Here is a 24,576-nt window from a genome sequence, read left to right as displayed (position 1 = left end):
CCACACTGCAGGCAGAAAACCCATTCTGAGAGCTGTTTATTTCTCTGGCTTTTGCATGGGCATTTAAGAAGCCTCCAGGAAATCAAACAGGTAATAAATGACCAATTGGAAAATTTAATGAATCATAGAATCATCAAGGTTGGAAGAGACCTTATACCTTTAAGACAATCAAGTCCAACCATCAGCCCAGCACAACCACTGTAACCCCTAAACCACTGAACGTCATCACCCAGCACCAGATCCTCTTAAACACCTCCAGGGATGGTGACAGCACCACCTCCCTGGGCAACCTCTTCCAATGCCCAACCACCCTAACAGTGAAATTTTTTTCTAATATCAAATCTGAATCTCCCATCTCATCTTAAGGTCCTGCAGAGATGACTGTAGTCTTTCAGACCCATGGCAAACTTGCTAGAAAAGCATTTAAAAGTTGCCACTGTAATAAAAATTTTTATCCCACATTTGAGCAGATTAACACCAGCCATCTAGAGCAATATCAACATTATCACATGCATTGTTATATGGCCTGTCAAACACCAAGGAAAAGGGCAAACTCCAGAAAAACTCTGTCCCAGCTTTACCACTTAACTGTTCTTCCTTTATTCTCCATCATGCCTATAATGAATGTACAGATCTAACAAGCCTAAGAGTATGGTGTACATTGCAATTTAGTAGATTTAATGTGGTTTCCATGTTTTCACTGGGATTTAATCCTTGCTGTACAGTTAATTTTTATCTTGTTAACACCATTGTACCATATGATGGAAAGTCTCAAGGAAGCATTTTTCCTTTATAGGGTTATTTGCTTGAATGGAAGTAGAGTTCCTGGGATTCTTTTCCGAAGCTGCAGCAGTCTTGTCACACCCTTTCTGGAGAAAGGGGTAGAGATTTTTCCTGCCTCCAGCTAAACATAAACCAGCAGAAGATGAATAGCTTTATGTAGATTCTTTGACCTTTAACATGGCATAAGCTGTGCATTGCCACTGTTGTAGCTTCTGTGTTAGAATAGCTACAATTTTGATGAAAAAGTAAGAGGTCATCTTAAAATAGCTGCTCTACTGTAGATAGATGCACAGCTTCCAAAACACTAGTCTCCACTAACACCCAGAGGGCAATTACTCTACAGTATTAAGAATACAGCATTAACTACTCCTCAAGAATTCTCTTTCCCCTTAAAAATTGTCTTTCCAAGCACAACAGTCACACAGAGATATGTTAAGCACCATCCTTCAACTGACCTGAACAAACACCTATCCAAATGCCCCAATTCTTTTCTCTTCTTTTCTGGTTCTCCTCCCTTCCCTCTTTAAATACCAAATATCCATAATCAGACACTTACCTTGAGAAAAGGAACTAAGTATGGTTGCGGAGACGACTTTAGCTCTATGTACAGCTTTTTTGTAAATTCTTCTGGTTCAATTTTTGCTTCCTAAGAGGAAAATATAATTACAATAGTAAGTTATAACTGAATCTACCACACTTTTTTTCCTAGATGTATAAAAAAGTCATGGAAGTCTGTATTATCATGACACTGTTCAATTTCAGTGCTCAAATGCTTTTTTCCTGCTTTCTTTAGAAAAGCAAAAAAAAAGGGAATTAGGATAGAATAATGTTGTAATTTTCATACAGGATTACCCAAGTTGTTTATGCTTTCTTTAGCTACAAGCAGTTAACACACTCAGGGATAGGTGCTCACACCCAGTCACTGAAGTGAATGGAGAGAAAAAAAGTTCATGAGCAGTACTGATCCTTTTGAGTGTCTCACTGTTATGTAGATGTATTTTAAATCAACTACTAGTACTTCTTTCAGTAAAGGTAGTTTATCTGCATAAAAATAAACTTAGAGGCATCGAAGACTAATGATAACTTAGCAGTTTTTGTAAGACAATTCTAGACTAATGCTTACACAGCGTAATAAAACAGAACACTTAACACAGTCTTTCAAAAGCAATCAAAACATCGTTTCTGCATACCCCCACGGTAACAGTCCTCTGAATTGGAGAGTACTGTTTCCTTTCTTAACGCTGTCCACCCTGCCACAACACAAACACCTGACTCAAGGGCTAGGGAGGGTTAGACAGCTGCAGCAAACTTCAGAGACCCCTCACTTGTACAACAGGGCTAAGCCCCACACTCTGCTGCCCTTTCTCACCCTCTCAGAGTCATCAGGAACATGACCTCCCAAGAAGGTACAGACACACAAAAAGCAGCACCAATCTCTGCTTCTGCTGAGAAATTACTCCTCTCACCCGCACTCGCCTCTGGAGCAATTGCTCCAAGTTACTACATAACCAGAACAGGGATTTTAAAGACTGTGTATTTGCAAACAGAGCTTACATGAGCTCTCCCATTCAGCCATTTGATCTGTTGCCTGTTAGATCTCACTGAGATGCAGATATGGGTCACCCAGGTCTCAGTGATACAGATGCAAGTGGTTTGGCACACCATGGCTCAGTGCATACAGGGTGCTTGACACCCACTTCATGAAATGCTGCCTTAAGGATCATCTTACTGCCCAGCTGCAATTTACTCATTTCTCTCATACACACAAAATATCACTTTATTTTGCATTTAAATCATAGCCATACTGGATGGAAGATTTTTAAACTACCACAAAAAGCAAACAAGTGTGCAGTTAACAATGTATTAATGTCTCTTAACAATTGCTCTTAAAAAAAAAGTACTGTAAGCACAAGAAAGAACAACTCTATTTTTCCCACAGAAGGAAGGTGTATAGTCCAGCAGGGACAGAGGCTAACGAATCAAGTTTTTGCAAGGCTGCATCCTGAAACAATCTGCTCTCTGAAATTACACCTGTCTACATCACACCTTCCTAGACTGAAAAGTCCTTTGGTACCACGAGCAAAGCCACCCCCCTCCACCAGCACACAGCCTTCTGCTACAGTGGATCAACAACACAGCAGCAGCGGTCAAATGCCATGACAAGAAGTGGCAGGAGAAATCGTTACCAGGAAAACCCAGCTGTGCTGGGATACAGCACAAAGCACCATACGGAAGCCACCTGCAAAGAGAGAGAGGCTGGCAGCCACCACATAGTTTTCCCCATCCTACTGTTTAAAGCTATTGATAATGTCATGCTTGTTCCACTGCTCAGTTCTGCCTTGGAGTAAAGCAGTAGTACGGACTTACCACTGCACTGCAACCTCCACATCAAATTTTTGCTACTGAGGACTTAAAACTACACTAGCATGAAAAAAAAGACCCAGAAGCTGTGGTAACACTACCAGCTCCTCCTGCTATCAGTTACCTGTGTGCATAAAATGAAACAGAAATGTGAGGGAGGAAACAACACAGCATGGGATTCAGTTAAAATACAATTTATAATGTAAGATTTAATGAGGGTCAGATGTACTCAGCCACAAATCCAACTCCTGAGCTGTTAAAAAAAAAAAAGACAAGGAACAAAACCAAGATAAAGTAAATGTCAAAAATCTATACACAAATGATGCAGACTTTGTTTTGAAAAAGAAGTCTCACCAATAGATTTTGCACCAGATTCTTCACATTCTGCCCCATTTCAGGGGCTTGAGGTCCACTAGATGCCAATTTTATTAGTGTAGCAAGAAAATTCTTGCATTTCTTCACATTCTCTAGCATCTCCTAGTGTGGAAATAAAGAGAAGACTGTTAGATGTTGCACTGTCTCTTCAACCTCTGATGAACATACAGAATGTTAATTTTTAATTAAAAACTTTTTTTTTCCTTACTGTAGAAGCGCTGGTCTGTGCTACTGTTGTGCCCTCTGCTTTCACAGAGACTGCCTTTTGGGAGATAGCTTGTGCAGGTGGTCCTGTAACTGGAAGTTTTACAGGTGTTCCAGTACTCAAAGGCTTTACAGCAGTAACTGTAGTAACACTAGCTGTTGCAGCTGCTGGCTGAAGAGAAAAATTAACACTTTTTAACCAAAGAACAACGTGACAAACATACTGGATTCTGCTAGCACATAAGGTAGCAACCTCCCTCCACAGTACTATTTAAAACATAAAGAAACTACTTTTCTCATTGCTTTTAGAGCTTATATTCATTTGCTTTGAGAGGCTCTATTTAATACAGTAAGTGACAGCACCCTCACAGCCATAATTCTATTTATAAATCAAGGGCAGGGGGAAGAAATTACAACAGCACATCCAGACCAAAGCACTGCCTGCAACTTTGAAGGAAGAGAGAAAGGTAAAATTGTCTTGAAGAAACCAATATATTAACTTTGCCAGGCTCCTACAGTCCAAGACTAATGGACAATGCTAAGCCAGGTGATAGTACTCTGAAGACAAACAGAACCATAAGAGATTATTTATCTTCCAGGCTTGCCCTGAAGCTCCTCTCCCAATTGCAACATCCCTTGCTTTTCCTATCACACACAGAGTAGGCAAAAGACATCATGTCCACTTTGGAAGGATGCATGTGCCAGCAGAAGCAGCCAGCTCAGCAAATGGACGTAACAAGTTCTTCCTGCCTTTTCCTTGTGGGCAGCAATTTGGATCCCTTTCTCCTCTGCCCTGACAGAAACCCTTACAAAATTCAGTTATTTTGAGACCTCTTTTTAAAAATCTCACTATAAGCTCCAGCAACAGGAGAGTAATTAAGGTTTAGGAAAAAATACCTCCCTTCTTTGCAAACCTGGCTAAATCTAAAACCTACTAAACTGAAGTATTTCTACTTCAGATTTTAAAGAGAACAAACAAACAAACCATACCCAAAAAACCAACACAGCTCATCTGATACAACAGAATACGAGTTAAGGACTCTGCCTATACAAAAAAACCACACTACTTTTGATTTCTCAACTTAAAAACTGAAAAGCCAGAGGGAACCCACAGGTTACAGAAGAGCAAGAGTTCCAGGTTAACATCCGAAACCTTGACTTCAGTGTCGTCTTGCCTCTAAGCCTCTTAAGAGGAAGGGAAAGTCTGGTTTTGTACCCCAAATTCTAGGTTCAGATCTGCACAATGTAATGCCTTTCACTGACTCTTAACAGATTTAAGCACCCCAGTTTAGTCCAACAGGCACAATTAATACCTGCTAATTGCATTAATCGTAAGACAGTAGGACCAGAGTCTTCCCTTGCCCTACCATGGATGGAACAAACACTAATCAAAAGTGGGACAGACATCACATAGCATATCAAAGGACTTTTAAGTCTTTCAGGATAGGGAAAATCAATGAACAAACACTTAAAGCTAAAGCAAAACTGTAATATTTTTGTCATATATTTACATTTTTTTTTCCTGGATGGGTGTCCTCCCCTCCCCAAGTTGCTGCCAGCTTGACATGAAAGCAGCAGGCAGCTACCAAAAAGACTTCTAGCTTAGGCTCCCACTGTTGGTAACACTTTAATAGCTCTCTGCAGGATCTTTGCCACCACCACTGCCTCTTCCAAGGATGAGGCTCAACAGCTCTAAGACCACAGGGAGGCAAACTGGGCACAAGAATCCCACAAACAGATGGGCAGGAGGAAGACGGAAGTGCAGATCTGCCAAGTTGCAATGCCCTGGGCTTTTAAAAGTCGAAAACAGGAGCTGATCTCTTGCAAATTCCAGCATGCTTACACATCAAGACTAGAACTGCATTTTATCAGCTGAGGGAGGAAACAACAGGAAGTCTTTTGGACCCTTTTCCCAGGAAAATGAATATTTGGGAATTAACTTCTGTCATCTGCCGTCAACCTTTTTCACTACTGACAATTCTCATTCTCACTTTGAGCAACAGAGAAACAGTCGCCACAAAAAAATGGCATTAATCCTGCATATTTTGAAGTCATTTCAAGAGAAGAAGTGCTCTGCATCTAAATTAAAGTGCCCCAGCATGATGCTAATTAGGCACTTTGCAGCTTTGTTACCCCATCTGGAAAACAGGTAAAAAATAAGAACTGGCTGGTAATTTTGTCTAACCTCAGAGCTTAAACATTCAGGAATGTCAAAAAAGGGAAATATTTTTGTTGATGAGGATAATAATCCTGCAGTCAGTACCCAGAGAGTTTTGCAGATAGTGTTCCGAGTTGTATGTCACGCAAGATAGAAGACACACAACCAAGGATCATTTCCTCTCCGCTATCCACCACTTTCTGTGATGACAGCATACTTCCACACCAACACTCCTCTCCTGTAACCTCAGAAAACTGTCCAGACCAAGATCAGCAAGTTCTTTTAAGACTGATGAATGAATTGCTGCCAAGGAAATCAGACCCAAGGGCTCTGCCTTCCTTTCCCCAGACGGATCCATAACTTTTTGCACTGACTCCCTTTTCAGCACTCTTCTTTTGCCCACCCCAGGGTGAGGAGCAAACCATGGCATGGCAAGATGTATCCACACTACATCTATTTACTCTTCATTGTACAAGGAGCTTGTGCAGAGGGCTTTGCAATCCTCTGCAAAACAGGGGGGCTTCAAGGAAACCACTCTAAACAAAACAGCACTATTAATTTTTCCTAGAGTCATCACTCCTGCTGTTTAAATCCAGCCCTACAGCTCATTACAAGTGTTCCAGTTTCCACAGCGGGAAGGGAAAAAAACCCAGCCTACAAAAAAATACTCTATGTCTATGTCTTTAAATATCTCAGAAGAACACAAGTTCAACAGACTACATCAAAACTGAACTAAAAGTACAGAAGAACCAAGCCAAAAGCAGATGTAAGCTTAAGAAAAGAGAAGTCAATAGAATGATGAATCTCAATGTTTATCCACATGAGAGTGTGCAGATGCATGCGACTTCATCCATCAGATGATGGATGACCTTCATGTCTTTTCCCCAGTGCAAGGGTAGTACAGTGGATGAGTATTGTTTTTATAGCCTAAAGACCTCTATGCAGAGATCACAAACACAGTGTTTGCAAGCTAGTGTTCCAAAATAAGAGTAAGGAATATCCATTACTGTTCTTAGACACAAAGCATACACTGCTTCCATTCTAAGCAAAATAGAAAATGTATTAAGAGAGGCCTCTGGGTTTTCCACTTTAGCCCCAACATTATGCATTTGTAGTGAGAGGGAAGTGAAAAAAGAGCACAGAGTGTGAGTAGTGGCCAGTTGCTGATACAGAAGAACAGCAGGAGGATGAACTTGTAAGTCAGACTGTTACCACTGTCAGCAAACACATCCCCTAATCCTTCAAACATCCCCAGGGTCGAGAACATACATCCAACATGTTTTTTTGAATGATTGATCCTGCTCATTTACTGAATGTTTTGTCAGCTGCTACAGCTCAGTCTCCTTCAAACTCCTATCACAAAATATAGGTACAAGCCAGACTTCTTCATGATTTCTCCTCCATATTATGAGAACAGAACATATTACCTGAAGAAAAATGTACTTTTCTTTTCATCCCACATGCTTATCCAGAAGTCTGGTCCTCAAAAACAGAGGATGAACCATACGTAGGAAAAGTCTCATACTCTACAGGTGATAAAAGCCTCTTCAGAAGAGGACTACAACATTTTTCTCTAGAAAAAGCAAAATAAGACCTAGGAAATAAGACAAAAATACTATCTGAAAATAATGAGGCATTTTCAACCACTGCCTATTTACAGTTGTACCTGTGGAACCCATCCTGCCATGCTCAATTAGAGAACAGGTCTTCACCTTCCTTCAGTTTATAATGAGGGAAAAAAAATCATACACATGAAAAACAGCTTGACTGGTGCAGACAGATCATTTTCCCCTCAACATCACCTCAGGTATACCTTTTTTCCCGCTAAGGAAACAGGGAACCCCAACAGGAGCACATCTCCCAGAAAAGATTTAGTAAGAGATTGAAGGAGCTCTGTCACAGTGTACAAAAGCACTGGAAATGACCCTCTGAACTATCTATTTTATTCATTGTTCATGTGCTTTCTACTGTAGTGAGATAATCTTACCTGACACACACTAATTAAGTTATGCATTTAAAAAAACAGATTTGGGAAATAATTTATTGTGAGGACAAAGGTTACCAAGCTTACTGAAAACCAGATTACAGTTAGAAGTAACAAGAATGCATCCATATTTTCTCCAGTTCTTTCTGTCACTTATTCCACCATACTGTAAAGCTTGCAAAGTACCTGTATTACAGCAGGTGTCTGAACAGTAGAAACCACGGCATTTGTTGTTTGAGATAACGTTTTCACAGGAGCAGCTGCTATTTTCTTTACTAACTGTGTGCCAGCATTCTTTGAAAAAAATAAAAATAAAAAATAATTACACATGGGCAGAGAACAGTTGTCAGACAAGCCAATGACAAAACAGACACTGAAGATGGGGTCAGATACAAACCGAGACACATCCTCTTACAGTAACAATACAGGCATAATTCACACAGCCCATATACTTTAAACACTGCTCAACAAAGCTCTTTGTCTACCAGTTTAATATTCAACAGCTAGTTCAGAGACCCTTAGAGACAATGCATAATCGAATAAAATGGTTAAAGAAATACGTAAATTGTTACTTTTATGTACCTCCCTACTCTTATGTGCTGACCACACTACAAAAGATGGAAGCAGAGCTCAGTGAAGGAGGAACATCCTAGGGACATGGAAAAGGTCCTCAGCTTTACTCAGCTTCGGAGAAATATCCCACCAGAGGATCACAAGGTTTTAGATACTAGCAGTAACCATTTAGGCAGTTTTGGCTGGCATTTTTTTTTCTTAAAATGGTTCACATCATCATCATCAGAGAGGAGCTTATTAATTTGAACTTTACCATATGTAACAGCTAGCAAGCTTTTTGCCAAGAGAAAGCAAAGCATATAGTGATGTTTATTGGTGCAAAACCAAACACCATCACCCTGTTCAGAAAGGGTTCAAATGCTTATTTAAGCATCCATAACCCTGTTGTAACTACATAAACACACAGCTATGTCAAACTGAAGTTATGAGAGAAGTTACCTGCACAGCACATATTCTGACTGCAGGTGTGCTGGTCGGCACAGATGGTCTCACACTTGTGTTATTTTGTGTCTGGTTCTGTGCTCGTGCTGTTGCCTGTTGAGATACCAGCATTAGGTGGCCATTACTGCTTCTGATGAGAACAGTTCCTGTTGTAAAAAAACCCATTCAAACTGTTAGAATTTAAGTTATACCATGGCTTTTCTGTATTTCTATGGAAGAAATAACTAGACCACACTGATAATGTAATATTGAGTTTACGACTCCAAGGAACAGCTGCCAAGAAATATAAGAACTAAGTGCACATCAGCTTTACTATGCATCTTCAGACAGAAAAGAATCCTAAATTCAATAGAAAAACTTAACCACTGTCCACATTGAAACACTGTGTGCATACAAGATACAAATTGCAAAGCAGTTAACCATTTGAGTCAGAAAGATATTTTGACCATTAAAAAGACAGACACACAACATACACACACACACACAGGGATTACTTTAACATTCATTTTAAGCAGTTTTTCAACCTGCAAAATTCATCACCACTTATCACATTTGGCTGCCCCTTTAGTTTCTGAACATTTAGGCACATACTTAGAGATGAAAACACAGCTCAGAGAAAACTGCAGTGGGAACTGAAGCCTGATTAGTATGAGCTCACCTGCCTGTATCAAGACCTCCCCAGTCAAGAGGGCAGTGGTCTCCCATGAAAATCAAGGTCACTGAGATATTTGAAGCCGTCACTCTTGTCAAGGGTGTGTCCAAAAGCATTAAAACACATGATTTTTTAAAGCAGTTTGCAGCCAGATAGGGAGATACCAATGGGAAAGAATTAAAAACAAAAAAAGAAAGAGAAAGAAAGAAAAAAAAAAGACCATTCAGCATCCTCCCTCTTCCCCTAAGGGCTCATCTCTGAAAAATTCAGAGGATTCAAAACAATCACAAATACAAAATGCCAGTTGGGATGCCTGGTCTGTACCATGTCAGATCCTTCAACGGAGCTACAGAGGACCCTACCTTGCTGGTGTCTCACCTCCTTTACCTCCAATAGCACCTGCTGCAAAGTCCACCACTGAAAACACCATCCTCAAACACCCTCACTTAACACGGACCTTTTGAATAAAAGGAAGGAGGAGGTACAGGAGAATCCAGACATGTAAATAAGAATACCTCAACATTTCTGGAGGATTGCATTAAACCTTCTTGCAAGTTATCCAATATCTGAAACCCAGATCTTCTATGCACACTTATGATCTTTCCTAGTGTAAAACAAGACTGCTATGAAAGTCTTTACTACTTGGTTAGTCTGAAAGCTGTCAAAATATTGCCATACAATACAGCCTAAAACACTGCTTCTGTCTAAGTGCATACAACAGGAAAAGCCACAAGCTTAATGAGCTGGGTTTTGTTGGGTATGTTTTGGGGCTTTTTTAAAAACTGATCAAGCTATAACCACATGCTTAGAAACAGCTTTTCATCCTCCACATCTAAAAGCATAAGAGGATATTGCAAGACAACACAAAACCTGGTATAAAATTCTGTAACATCAACATATTGCCATTTACATAGCAGACACAAACTGAGAACTGCAAGAGCAGCATCTACATGGTCCCCTCCTTTCTCAAGCAGCCTTTACTAGATGGGGCAGATGCACAAGGCAGTTGCATATTCAGAAAAGTACTGTTTCGCCATCTGACAGCTCAGCTTTCTCCTCTTCCACTGATGACTTTACTATAATTATATTTAGGTACAGATGGATCATTTAATTTAATCAATGAATAGCCGGAATTATAGAAAACAGATTTCTCATTTTCTTTTCATGCCATCTTATTTAGACAGTGATTCATGGTAAACAATTTATCATCAGCCAGAAAAAGGTAATTTTTTTCCTTGTTCATGCCACATGCTCATGCAGATTTCACTGAAAGAGAGAAAGCTGACCATATTTTGCTAGCAATAGCATTTCTCTCTGGTCTGGGTCTACATTCAGGATGGCAGAAGTGTTGCTACTGGAGATTTTAGGATTTTCTTTTATAAGCCTGCTTTAAAACATCACTGATAACTCTACTTTTTAACAAGGTACATATAAACTTATAATTTCATTCCTTTAGAGGTTTGGAATGCATTAAGAGTTAGTTTTCACGTACTTGGATATTTTGTCACTACTCACTACCCTTGTCTGTTAAGTCAAATTATCACAAGCACATTTTCTTCTTCTTCTGCATTTGAGAAACCACATTGATACCAGTCAACTTGATTACAGGGCTGGGACTGGTTTTGCACTACTGTTCTGAAATTTCAGTTGGCATTCACCAGAGATGGAGACCCTGCTGGGAAAGTATGCCATCCTCCAGTCACCTGAATGAGGGGAGTTTCCAGCACAGTCTACTTGCTTGACAGGAAATTACCTCAAGAGTGACACAGCTAGAAAGTTTATGCAAGTACAACACCGTTCATATGCAAATTCATTAACATCTCCGAAAAAGAAAAGGTAAACAAAAACAACTACCACAAATATTAACAAGTCAAAGTAGCCCCTTTACATTTGAGAAGGACAGCAATGATCTGGAAAAGGATAAGTTTCCCGTTAGCAACAGGATTAGGCAACACAAGGACATCCATACTGAATCAGACCACTGTAAAATAACTTTGTGAGAGCATCCTCAGAAGAAGTTACCTAAGGCCACTCCAGTGGTCACAGCCTTGATTGGAACATTCAACCATGGTAATGCCTGTTACTTGCATAAAAGTTAGAGTAAGAAATTGTTCCCCTTGGAACAAACAATAATTTCCCTATCTTCGTTCCATGTGGCAGGATTTTTTACAAAGCATGGTAGCCTTTTTGTGGCAGCAGCTCTTTGTGACACTGGCAAAATTATAACTCCAAACCAGTATTATGGTAATCTACTAACTACTGCTTCTCTAGGCTTAATGCAATTCATGCCTGATGCTAGCACAGATAAAGCTGAAGGCAAATTTGAAACAGCTGTTGGAGCTACAGTTCCATACACTGAAGAGCCACATCTTGTCCAAGCACAAGAGACACAGTTCTGGGCAGTTACAACCTAATGTCACAAAGGGACAGTAAACTGGATTGCCTGAAACACTTTGAAAGCTGTTGAGAACAGCACTTATTTTCTACCTCTGGCTGCTGCAATTTAATTACACTTTTCCACAACTTTGACACTCCCTTTCCATCTGGAAACAAAAGCAGTAACGCCACAGTGCAGCCAATAGCAGAGACTCCACGAGGTGGCACAAGAGGTCTCTTGTGCCAGAAGAAGAGGTTCCATGGTTTTCAGAGTTCAAAACCAATGCCTGAAGTCTCATACACTTTATACAGCTGCACAAGTGTGAAATGAGGGAACAGCAGGTGACGGTAACCTTGATGTTCCCAGTAGAAAGGTCACATAAACAGACTCATGCAGCTACCAAGACGCTACTACCAGAAATGAAGATAAGTGCTTGAATCCACATTCTTCACTTGGTGGGGAGGAAGGATGGTACTTCTTATCAAGAGCTTTCACATTCACTAGAAGGCAAGTACTAACAAACTATATGTGGAAACAGATAATGTTTTGCAGTCACTGCAACTCCACAAGAAAATGGGGGGAAGGAAGAGAACACATGAAACAACACAGGACCTCTGAACAGCTGAAACATGAAGTTTCAGCTAACACCTCTCAACACTGCATTTATAAACAGAAAAGGTATTGGCAATCTGAGCAAAATATCAGCACTGATGCAGTAAATGAAGAGTAATAACACGTCCTCGTAACACTAGAGGTGCCCTCCTCTGGGCTGCCCTCCCAAGAACACTCTGATAGTTTTACTGAAGTTGTTTCAGAAAACAGGAACGACTTTCTCACTATTCATGCACTTTGACAGTAAGAGCAAGGCACAAGCCCTTTGGGGCTACAAAGCTGTTCCTATTTTCAAACCAAAGTGACCAGTTACCATCAGTGATTATTTCTTACATGCTTCACTGGAGGACTCAGATGTTTCTTGGAGATTAAAAAACAGCCCTTTTTGCAAGGAATTACGACTTCTGTCCTTAGATACTTTGCCTGTCCTGCCAAAAACATGCTTTGAAAAGTTATTTGGTTTTCCTACATTGGCAGAGAAGGCAGTTAAAATACAATCAGCTACTTCAGCCATTTGTTCCCTGCACACCTTTCTTCCTCCACAGCTACACAGAAGGAGCCATGTTATACCTTCTTACCTTGAAGAGGTCTCGTTGAGATCTACACTTTCTCCCATGCCCTACCTCCTCCTGTCACAGGGCTGCAGGTACCCTTCCTTCAGGAGGAGTGCCTGGCAACCGTTCCGCAAAACTCAGGCAGCCACCACCCAGCTCAGGCTCTACCTAGACATGCCAGCAGTGTGAACAATGGAAAATTAGAGGCCTTTCTAATGAAATTTCGTTTCATTTCTCAAACCTGAGATCCCTCTGCTACAAATTTTCACTGTCCCAACACCATCAGTGAAGAAACCCAGCTTATTCTGAACTTGGTTTAGCATCCAACCCAGGAACCAAGAAACACAGGCTAGCAGGAGGAGCAGCAAATACCTCTGCATTTAAACTAGAAAGCACCAAAACCTCCGAACACTGGAGACAGGGACTAGAAGCTGTGGGATAACGGTAGAGATCTGTTTATGCCACTGTATGTAATGCCACCTGCACAGGCTGCACTGTATCTCAGGGAATAGTGTTAAGGAAACCACAACGTTGTTAACATAAAGCTGTGCTGCCAACTGAAACTCTGGGCTTCATCCAGCAGCACTGAACACCAATGTGTGCTAAAAGCATCCCACCGTAAGGGCAACTTCCACCACGTAAGACAAGCCTGAAGCCATTTCTGAAGGGGAACTTCACCCAGAAATCTCCTGAGATGAACCAGCTGGCAATTGTGCCCCAGTGGAGATGCTGTTACACGTGAAGCTGAAGCTGTTAAGTTAAGCCACCACTTCGATTACATGGTTTCTAACCCAAGTGCTCAACCAAACAGCTCTTGGGAACTGCTGGCTAGGGAATAACATAAGGAAATGAAAAGACGTCTTTTGTTCCCAAGTTAAAATACAAGCAAGAACCAACCACAATGAGACCAAACTCATGTAAGAGAACACAAGTCACAAATGCTGCTTTCAAAGAAGGGTAAATTTAGCTTATTTCAAAACAAGAAGTGCCTGTATCAGGTATGTTGCCAAACTTAGTAAAGTGCACTTTAACATCAATTATAAAAACAAGGCTAAGTGGGACTTCCAGGTCTCAAATCAGTAACTGAACAACAAAAATGTTTTAAAACAACAGTAATGTGTTCGAGCTCTCTGTTCTCAAACAAACCCCATTCTTTCAGTGAGCTACTCAAAACAAAGGGATAGCTTTTAGGGCAGTTATTTCAAGGTGAGACCAAGCTTTAAAGGGGATATTTTAATAGGACACTAAATGGCAATTAAAAAACAATATTGGTTTTAAGTTTCTTTGACTATTTAGGATCATTAAAAATTTGGAAAATGAAAGACCAAACACTACTAATCCATGCAACAGCTTTGAATACAGTTTTTCTCTCTAAAGCCATCCTTCAGAAAGAAAAAGCATGTTTTTTCCTCTTTAATCCCATTTATTGAGTCCCACAGGACAGGTCACTTAAAAGTTTTAAAAACACATTACAGGACTGAATAAGACAGACCAGAAGAAGGCATTAGAGACATAGACCGTTCAGGCAGTGATTGTATCAAGGTGCATTATGTCGCAGATTAGCTGAAAAAGAGCGCTAAAGAGGCACAAAGTGTTAATGAAACACTGTGAAAGACAGTAACTTAACTTTTACATGACTTAAATTACCCTTCTAATACAATGGGGCTGTAATGTTTTCACATGAAGTATGGTCTGTAGTGCATGCAGAAGAACTACTGATTCCCCATGACCCTCACTCAGTACTTGAGTTGTCCTAGATGTCTACTGCAAATTCCTGTAGTGAAGAAGCAAGGACATCAGCCCAATATGGAGGCAACATCTAGCTGTGCTTTTCACTGTCTTAGGAATGAAGCTACAGCAAAGATCTAGAGGCCACACCAAGTTACCTCACTATGAGCTCCCAATAATGATCTCTAACTTCTTAAATACAATCGACTTCAGGCAACAGATCTTCTGTGCAGTCAAAAAGATTGCCGGCTTTAGTCTTTTCTTGGGAAAAACACCTGTGGTTGTTCTCAGATTTCCCAAATAAGCAGGGCAGTGGGCTCATCTACACTGTATGGGGTCAAGATAAGTTATTCAGCATCTACACTACACTCACAAAACATTTTACTCCATACAACAAATCAATCCAATCTTTGGAAGTCGATTCTAATTGATGTAAGAAGAATTCAGCAATGCCCAACCCGCAATCAAGCACTGCTATTGCAGCAACCAGAGTCACTCACCACACATCCAGGCCCTCAATCAATTAATTCCATTCACATTTTGTTTCACAAACTAAATAACTACATATCTCAGAAATCACCCTGTGTGCTCTTTCCCTTTGTTCCAGGGAAGCTTCTAAACCAATGGGTCTTTATAGCAATAGCTCAGGACCAGTGACTAGCATGTAGATATTGCAGAGTCACAATGAGATGTCAGATTTTGAATTCCAATGAAAGACACCTTGTTTTGCCCACAGATATGGAAATCATTAATTTCCACGTCAGGAGAAAAATTCAAAGGGCATAATCCCCATATTCTTTCATGCTACAACAGAATACAGTCTAAATAAAATACAACACAATGTTTTACCCATAAGTTCTTTAAAGATGCTCATTGCATCTTTGCAAACTGCACTGCAGATTCATGTAGACTCTGCCCTACAACTTTCAAGGCTGATGTCTGACATCTCACCTTTTTAAAGCCAGTGACGAGCTTTCCTCCCAGACATTACTGTCCTGCTGATGGCACAGTTCCACCAGTATTAACTAATGGTTCCCAGACTGCCTGGGTTGCTGCAAGCAGTGTTTTAAACCACCACCATGTACCCAAAAACGCTGTCACACTAACAGATCAAGGGGCTTACAGTCCCAGCAAAGGCTGCTGCCTTCAGTAACTCCAACCCTTTTCTGGCTAAGCACTTTTCCGTGCTAAGAACAGGCACCAGCTCCTGAGACACCCAGTACAGACACAGGCCTTCCAAGCATAGGGAGCCAGGAAAGGGATGATGCTATCTCTTCTAGGCAGGATGGAGCAGACTGATACCCTGTTGTTTCAAACAGTCTGGAATAATGGACACCACACATCTTTCTGAAGAGTGTAAACAAAGTCCCCTCTCCCTCCCTTCCTCCAGGAACTAGACACAAAGTGCTAAAACTGCAGAAATCTGAAGCCAAGTTTCACACACTGCTCAAACAGCAAGTTTTATCCAAGCTGTTGGAGACTAGCTGCTCATCAATGCATTTTGGTACCCAGATGGATATCTGTTAACAGTCTAGCAACTGGGCCCCCATAGTGCTGATGCCTTTTCACAGAATACAGGTGCACATTTCAGCATTAAGAGTTCTCCTGGACTGCACATACAGTTGAGCTTCTTTCCTTAAGAATACATTTATATCCACACAATTTTACAGTTACAGTAGAACTCTTAAGCAAAAGTATAACTGTACCAGTTGCAAGGGTAGTTAACTTTTTTTTTTTCATAACAAGCAACAGATGTCCATACCAACCATCTAAAGAAAATCTGGACATTGCTTTGATACTTGGAGGGGATGTAAATAACCAGAACATTTTCTGGACATAGTTACAAGATGGCACTACTGTTTCTATCTGGATTCAGAATGTACTTATTACATTTGAATCCTAGGAGACGTTGTTTTTGTTGTGTGTAGGCATAGGAGATTCCCAGCCAACACTGTGCATCACAAGGCAGAGCCTTATTTGATACTGTGATAACATCTAGCTCTTGTCCTTGGGCCACACCTTTCAGCAGCTGCGATCATTTCCCATCAGCATTTCCCCATCACATCTTTGTGGTTTGCAACTTTGCACCTTGAGGCTTGGCTGCTTTCCTATCTGAGTAATCAGACAGTTCTAGGACTGTCTACAGCTGAGATGATCTGACTTGAGCATTCTCCGGGACCCAAGTTACCTCATACAGGAGCTTCAAATATTTGCAGAGGACTCAGCTGATAGCAGTAAAATAGTACCTCAAAGGAGCAAAGAGACACTTCCTTACTCTCAAGACAATTCCTACTGCACTGCAAGAAGCATTGAGTCTCTACACCACATCCTCTTGTGTACTCCTAGTACTCACTGGAGTGAAATTCTTTAAATAGCAAGTTATGTGCTTGGCACACTGCAGCCATACATATGCAGCACACGGCTTTATAAGGACCAGAAGATATGCCAATACCCTGCATTTACCATTTCTGGAACAGCCATTTAGCTGTCAGAGAGAAATCTGAAGCTGAAGTGTTGAACCACAAATCTTAACTTTAAACCAAGAGTTGCTAAAAACATCATTGGTGTGCTCAAACAAAGGACAAAATCAGTCCCCTTTAAACCTCTGTCTCCTTTAAATAGAAGGAGAATAAAGTCAGTTAATTCAGGTTAATTTTACAATGGGACACTTGTTTCCTCATTGCGCACTTGGGGACCAGAAGAAAGTTGAATTTCACTTCATTTCTTCTGAAAGTGCAAATTCACTCCTCAGCTGGATGGCTCTTCACTAGCAAACAAGGGATCAACACTGAATTTTAACACTGATCACCACCTTGCTCTAAGTGTGACAGAGCAAACAAAAACTATTGCAGAAGACAGCAAAACCTTCTTGGGAAGCATTAACTTTTGTCTACACGGACACTGTGGAAACTCTCACCAGAACTGTGTGATATTTGTCAAGTGCCTGGCATGCGAGCCATGTATAAAGGTGTTCTGACTGCACCTACCCCTCCAACAGAGAGCACTGCCTGCCCCACTGAGACTGCCTGCTAATGCAGCACCCATCACTCAGCTGGACCTGCCTTCCAGGGCTCCCCTGGGACTACGTGGTGACTGCCACTGGGCAAGCTACTTTCGTCTTCAGGTGCTGTGCCAGCCAGGGCATGCTGTTTCACCCAGTTGTTAATCTAGGCTGGACATCCACCCAAGGAACTCTGATTTCCCAGGCAACTCCTAGGAGCAGCCAGTACTAATGAAAGCATCTCCTCTGCCTCCACCAAACTCGAAGCGTGCACTGGAAGCAGTCTGCAAACACAAGCTATGAAAATTGTTTCCATATCATCTGACCTTACAGCACAGTAAGATCCCTGAGCTTCACCAGTTCTCCAGCCTTAACAGACCCTAGATTTGCTCATTAGCAACAAGGATTTTCCATCTATTGCTATTTTTACCTGCTTCAGTTGCAATCAGAGACTATTTCCTCAAGACACTGGTGGAAAAGATCCATTAGTGGACTTTGTTCTAAAGGTGATCCAGATGGCAGAACAGACCTGAATCCTGACAATTTGAATAGTAAGATATTTAAAAACATCTATGGTGATCTTTTCCATTTTGCAAATTATACTGGCTTTTCTTCTGGCATCATCAGTTTTCAGAAAAGTAACTTCAGACAAAGAGAATTCTGAAAAAAGTATTTGCCTTTTGGTTTTGTCTAAATGGTTAAGGCAGTACTAATTATTCATCTTTGATAGTTATCAGAAGCGTTGCAGTTTACATCAAGACTCACATATACAACTGTAAATACAATCCTGCCCACTAGGCACAGCACAGATTTCAATGACATGACATAAACAACTGGTTCTCTAAGATGACTTAAAAAACCTGGTATTGCAACTACTCAGAATAACAACATATGAGCTTGCCTAGATTTTATCAGCATCTTTAGGAAAAAGAATACTGAAACATTAGTGTTTCTTCCAGCTGTCACTTGTGTGCGGATGATGTTATTTTTACTGCTACAAGATGAAAGGTCCTTTAAATACTGCAAAAGCAACACAAGTCAGGCTCATGTTCTCTGTCTTCTAAGGATTTTAAAAAGTTTACTATTCACCAAACTGTAGCTGTAATTCTTTGTTATACACTCCAACTGACTGTAAAATCTGAACAGCATTTAACATTAATTTTACCAAGCATAGTATTTCCATGCTTCAGTATGCAGAATGCATCTTTTTTTTTCCTGTGTTTTGGAAAACCATAGCTAAAAACATTAGCTTTACATTTTCTGCCAAGATTTACATCTTAATTCCCACATGTCTGTGCATTTAATTATATGAAGGCATTATTTTGCTAGACACACTCAGTCCTGAAAGCAAAATCAAGTCCTACAGTGCAGCTGAAATTTCAACTGGTTATGCCACAAGACATTTCCTCACTATTATCTAAGTTCGACTTAGTTCTTCAAGCCCACCTAAGCTTTGCCGACCCTTCCCCAGGAAAAAAAAAAAAGTTGATCAGTGTCACCTCATGTGAAGAGAGAAGTTTGCAGACAATCCATCCCAAGAAGCCTGCTAAACAGAGGACATTATTGGGATACAAATGGTTATAAGCATCGATTATTTAGCCCCTATTAGTCTAAGCACAAGTACCATGCTCAGACTTCATGGGATTATCAACATCCAGAAACTGCATACTTTAAAGGAATTTCTAGGATTTTCTGCCTGTTGAAACAAGAAAGCTTTAGATAGCATACTCCTACTCATACATAATATAAACTAAGAAGTATTTTAAAATCAGTGCTTTCTCCTATTCTAAAGCAAAGGACCAGACACAAATATGAAAATATCGAATTCCTCATGTGGTTTTACCACTGAAAAACAACAACTAGAACATGAAGAGGGAGATTCACAGCACTTTGCGTGAGACGTATTAGGTCAACTTCGAAAGCAGAAGGCAGAAGCATCCAGATGTTTATCAGCCCTTACCTCTTCAGGTTACCTACCTTAGGTTCTACATACAATTAAGAGAAACTCGACAAGACCAGGCTCCATACCATCCCGTTGCAGTTTGGCAATACCCACATCGGTTCTCTCCTTCCCACCCACAGGAGTCCACATGCTGCCTGCCTGCCTCTTGACACACAGCCCCAGCCACCTGACACAAACAGTGCCTGTGCTTTCTGAAGTTACCCACTATCAGCCTAGATAAGCTGCAGGCAGTGGAAAACCTGCCACAGACAAGGCAAAACATCCAAGCAAAGACAACTGAGCTGCAAACAGAAACCAAGAACTTGTACTTGCTGCCGTTCCTCTCTAAGTCAGGTGCAAAGGAAACCTTACACGGAGACCATGCCTTGCACCACATTACCAACGAAGTTACAGCACACTCAGGGCAACTTCTCTTTGCTGACACTGTGCTTGCTCAGGCCCACTGGTGTCAGCAGTACTGGAAAGCATAAAACAGAAATACACACACCAGAGGCAGCCAACACCACAGCGAAGAGTGATGGCAGCTGCTGCCACAGCCCTGTAACCAGCAGCAGTGGCATGAGGTGAGGTTTTCAGAGAGCTTCCCCGTTCTAAGCAGATTGAAGATAACAATGGAGGATCCCTGGCATCTGGTTCAGTTCTGTCCCTTTTCATCCCATCAGCAGAGAGGCAGATCTATCTGCTAACTGTCCTTTAAACACCTGCTTGTAGTGAGCATTCCAGGGCCAGGGATAGTCTGAAAGTACAGACACAGAAGTGACAAAAACCTAAGTTCAAGAAAAGTAAACAAAACCAAGAAACAACATTATTTTTGCTGGTTTTATGTTCTTTTTCTACCCATCCACTTCTCCAAAGCAGTGTGGAGCCCAAAGACAGTAAGGTGAACTATAGACATTTGTCACAGCCCTTATCACTCCTTCCCCTTCCCAATTATTTCCTCCTGTTTAATAGCACAGCCCATCCATTTCTCCCCCCAACATTAGGCTCAGGTTAACCAAGGACACAATTTCTTGTTCAGTATATGGCCCATGACATGAGACTTTTGCAGGTTTGTACGCATCAGCACAGGCCACACGGAGCTCAGGACTGAGGCAGCACTGCACCCACCACGCCAGCCTGCTCTCTGCAGACCCAGGCTGCTACACACAAAGGATTCTGAAATGCTGCTAACCTGCTCTTGTCAACAAAGAGGGCAGCTGAGGAAAGATCCCTTTGGTAGATCATACAAATTGCCTTCATTTGGGAAGACATAGCCCAGCCACTCAGTCCAAGAGCTGACGGTATGCACAGTCAAAAGACCAAACCCAAACCCCCAAGTCAGACCAGCTGGACTCCTACTGCGTGCTAAAGCCCTCAGCGGTGGTCAGCCAGGGATGGACAGGTGCAGGAGGATGGCCTTGGGTACCAGCAGCACTGCTCTGACAGCTGCTGCTCCGCTGAAAACCAGCGCTTTACAATGTAGAGGAAACCACAGGAAGGTGATGAAAAACCCTTGTTACTCCTAAGCACGTCTGTGTCCTTCAAGACCAGGAGAACTTGCAAAGCTCAGTGATCCTTCCTGGGTAACCAGCTCAAAAGAGGCACTTGGCAGATGGGCAATCCGTGCTCAGAGACATGAGGAGTCAGTTGTACGTAGTCATCTGCCTTTCCCACCTCCTGGTTTTATTCTGAGCAAGAGGAAGGGGAAGGTAGAGACGGAAGACAAAAAGCAGCGTAAATCTCAGACTTCCATGAACCTCCACTGCCCTCCAAGTCACAGAGGCAAAGGCAGCTCCACTGGTGCCCTTCCTTCCCCAGACTGCAGTACTGTGGAAGCAATGCCCACTCCAGGCCACAAGCAGTTCATGAGTAACTCAGGATGACCAGTAAGAGCAGTGCTGTCCAGCCTTCCTCAGAACAAGCCACCTCAAATATTTCCCTTTGAAACTCAAGGGAAGGATGTTTTCTGTATGCATTTTTCTTAGCAAGTGCCACAAAAGTTGAATGCCATGATTTTAAACCTAAGTGCATTCTCCCTTCTGTATTTTATCCTGTATGGCTAGATTTGGCAGTTTGTTTGAAATACAAACTTTTCAAGCCTAAGACTTTGGTGGTTTATTCCACTTTCTTCTTTTAATGATGCTAACACTTGTAGCTTTAATGCTATTCATCTTGCATTTTTTATTATTAATTAAAAATGGAATCCACCTAGAAGACAGAAGTAAAATACCAACACTCAAGACAGAATGCATTTTTATATAACCTTACAATTACTTATGACAAGTTTCCCTGAAACATTGATCCATTTGAAATCCGACATCTATGTTTCTTCTGAAGCACTAAAGTCCGTATAGTAATTTCAATTTACAATGCTGCAGAGTACCAGCACCTCTGAAATTCTGATACAAAGACTGCATTGTCCCAGGAGCAAGAAAAGCAAGCTGATGCAACTGAGGGGTAATATTTTTGTTACATCTGCCTACTACCACAAGACAAGTCAGATGACATTCAACACCATACCTGGATGCAATCAAACCCAAGCCACTAGAAAAACCCCTTAAGTTTTGCTAACTTGTACTTCCCAAACTGCAGGGAACTCTCATGAGCATCCACCTTCACAGAAAGGTGTTTAACCGAACGTCAATACATTCCAGAAAGCAAAAATATTAGATACAAAACCTGAATACCTGGGAAGCCCCGCTACAGAAAGTTAATCTATTTCCATCATGGTTCATTTCAGAGGAAAGTTGGCAAGGATTTAGACTCATCCTTGACTGCTGACTACCCAGACATTACAGCATCATGAGTGCTGGGAAATCTACAGCAAAACTGACTGACTAAAGACTTTTTTTAAATTAGCATTATATATTTCCTTGGGAGGTGAATGTCTTTGATAAAGACATTGGGATTAAAAAAAAAAAATGAGGGAAGAAAAAAAAAAGCAAATATGCACTACCAGCACAGGGATTACTGTAAAGCCCGGCATCCTTTTCAGCAATATCTGACCTGAATGTAATTGCAACAGATGCTCCAACAGAACTGTCCTGGCAGGAAATAATTATAGCATCAAATAGCAATAAAGTCATTACATATCTTGGGGTCTCAACAGAGCGAGACTAAAACCAGTGGAAGCAAAGTCACTTTTTTCTTTAAAAAAGCATTTAAATACAGCCCAACAGGGAGAAGTGGGAAGTTCAGAACCAACAGCACTTTCTTCCTCTTAAGAGAAAGTGCAGGTAGAAGCCCTGGCTAATCCTCTGTTGCTATCCAAAGTATTAAGCTGTCTGTATCATCACTGTGCAATTCCTACGTTAGTATTTTCACTGCTGCTATAGGAAGCACATCTGTAAGGGCGGTATCCCTCCGAACCCTTACGTTTCCCACAGAGGGTTTATAGAAAAAAAGTGTTTAAAGGAGCAACACGTAATGAACTTTCAACTCTACCCTCCTTAGGCACGCTAGTATTTGGTCCATGAACAGTCGCACCGGCTTGGTTGTGCCAGTGACAAGAATTCCTGCGGGACTGCCCGGTCGGAGGGGAACGCGGGCAACCTGACCCGCTCCGTGAGTTACGGAGCCGCTCTGCAGTCGCCAACCCACGCTCACATACCCCTCCCCGAGATACTCCTTCATCCAAGCTCCACGAAAGCCTCGAGCAGTCTTTTTCAAGTCACATATCATGGTAACTTGGCCGCTGAGTTTTTAGTTACTTCTCCTGCTCCTCGTGCTACCCAGCAAAGTAAGAAGTTGCCTTTATCCAGAGACTTCCAGATCCATCCTCCAGACAGGCTGTAAAGCATCCCCAGCGCTACCCGACTGAATGCAGTCACACTGCCAGCGCCCTGCAAGCCAGACACACACGCCGGTTCCCAGAAGTTTGGGGCAAACAACCAACCTGAAACACACACCGCCACTACCATCACTACCACCCCCGCCGCCCTGCCCGTCCTTCGCCACGGCTCGCCTGCAGCAGCAAGGGCAGCGCGCCGGGCTCCCCGTCCCGCACACCGACTGCCCGGCAGCGACGACCGCGACACGCCGGGGAAGTCGCGACACGGGACGTGCCCGCAGCTGGGGCAGCCCGGGACGGATCACTCACCTGGGGGCAGCTGCAAGTTGGCCGGCAACTGGAGGGTGGCCGTGGCCGGCCCCTTGGGCGCCACCGGCCGCGGGACGCCGGGAGCGGCCCCCCGCGCCACCGGGGTCCCCGCGGGGGCGGCCACCGGGCGCGGCGGGGCGGCAGCGGGCGCGGGGCCGCCGGGCACAGCGGCGGCGGGGCTGCCCCGGTCGGGCGCCGAGCCCGCGGCTGGGGCGCAGGCGGCCGCCTGCTCCGGGTGCCCGCCGGGCATCAGCCTGACGGGAGCCGCCGAGGTGCTCATGGAGGCGGAGGCGGCGAGGGGACGGGGGGCGGCCGCGTCGCGCAGAGCCCCGCGGCGCCCCGCAGCATCGCGGGCGGGGGGCGCTCAGGCGCTGCCCCGGCCGGCGGCTCGCCCGCGGAAACACATGGCAGCGCCGCTCCTCCGGCTCCCGGGCGCCGCGCACGTGGGCCCGGCCGGCCCGGCCTCCCCTGCCGCCGGAGGGAGGGAGGGGAGGGGAAGGGAGGAGGGAAGAAGGGCGGTCCCACGCCGCCAGCGCGTCCTACTGCGGCGGCGCCCGGCTCGGCCCCACCGCCCCTTTGAGCCCGCCCGTGTTTATGGAGCCATGCGGACCCCAGCGCATCTGCCGTGTTGAACGTGGCGGCAGCGCAGAGCCCGGGTGGCCGGAGGGGGACGCGCCCGGAGCCTCGGGATAGGGGTGATGCGTGGGCGGCCGCGGCAGAGCTACTCCTCCC

The 24,576-nt window shown here is 42.9% G+C and overlaps 1 protein-coding gene across 2 annotated transcripts in view; it reads right to left on the bottom strand.

The window, feature by feature from the left end:
• The window catches only part of TAF4B (TATA-box binding protein associated factor 4b), a 74,002-nt gene extending 49,878 nt beyond the window's left edge, over nt 1–24,124 (bottom strand). The window contains exons 1-6 of one of the 2 annotated variants that reach the window (XM_069004642.1): nt 23,845–24,124; nt 8,877–9,025; nt 8,052–8,159; nt 3,728–3,895; nt 3,499–3,621; nt 1,340–1,429 (exon numbers count right to left, since the gene is read on the bottom strand). In XM_069004642.1, the coding sequence (XP_068860743.1) occupies nt 1,340–1,429; nt 3,499–3,621; nt 3,728–3,895; nt 8,052–8,159; nt 8,877–9,025; nt 23,845–24,124 (918 nt within the window). Of the gene's footprint in view, nt 1–1,339; nt 1,430–3,498; nt 3,622–3,727; nt 3,896–8,051; nt 8,160–8,876; nt 9,026–18,233; nt 18,305–23,844 lie in introns of those variants that run through there. The other variant, XM_069004643.1, reaches the window with a different exon arrangement.
• Between the last annotated feature and the right edge of the window lie 452 nt (nt 24,125–24,576).

The sequence above is a fragment of the Aphelocoma coerulescens genome, chromosome 2 (assembly GCF_041296385.1).
Source record: "Aphelocoma coerulescens isolate FSJ_1873_10779 chromosome 2, UR_Acoe_1.0, whole genome shotgun sequence".
NCBI lineage: Eukaryota > Metazoa > Chordata > Aves > Passeriformes > Corvidae > Aphelocoma > Aphelocoma coerulescens.
The sequence above is the reverse complement of the archived record's forward strand: the minus strand, read 5'-3'. Positions and strand labels throughout refer to the sequence as shown.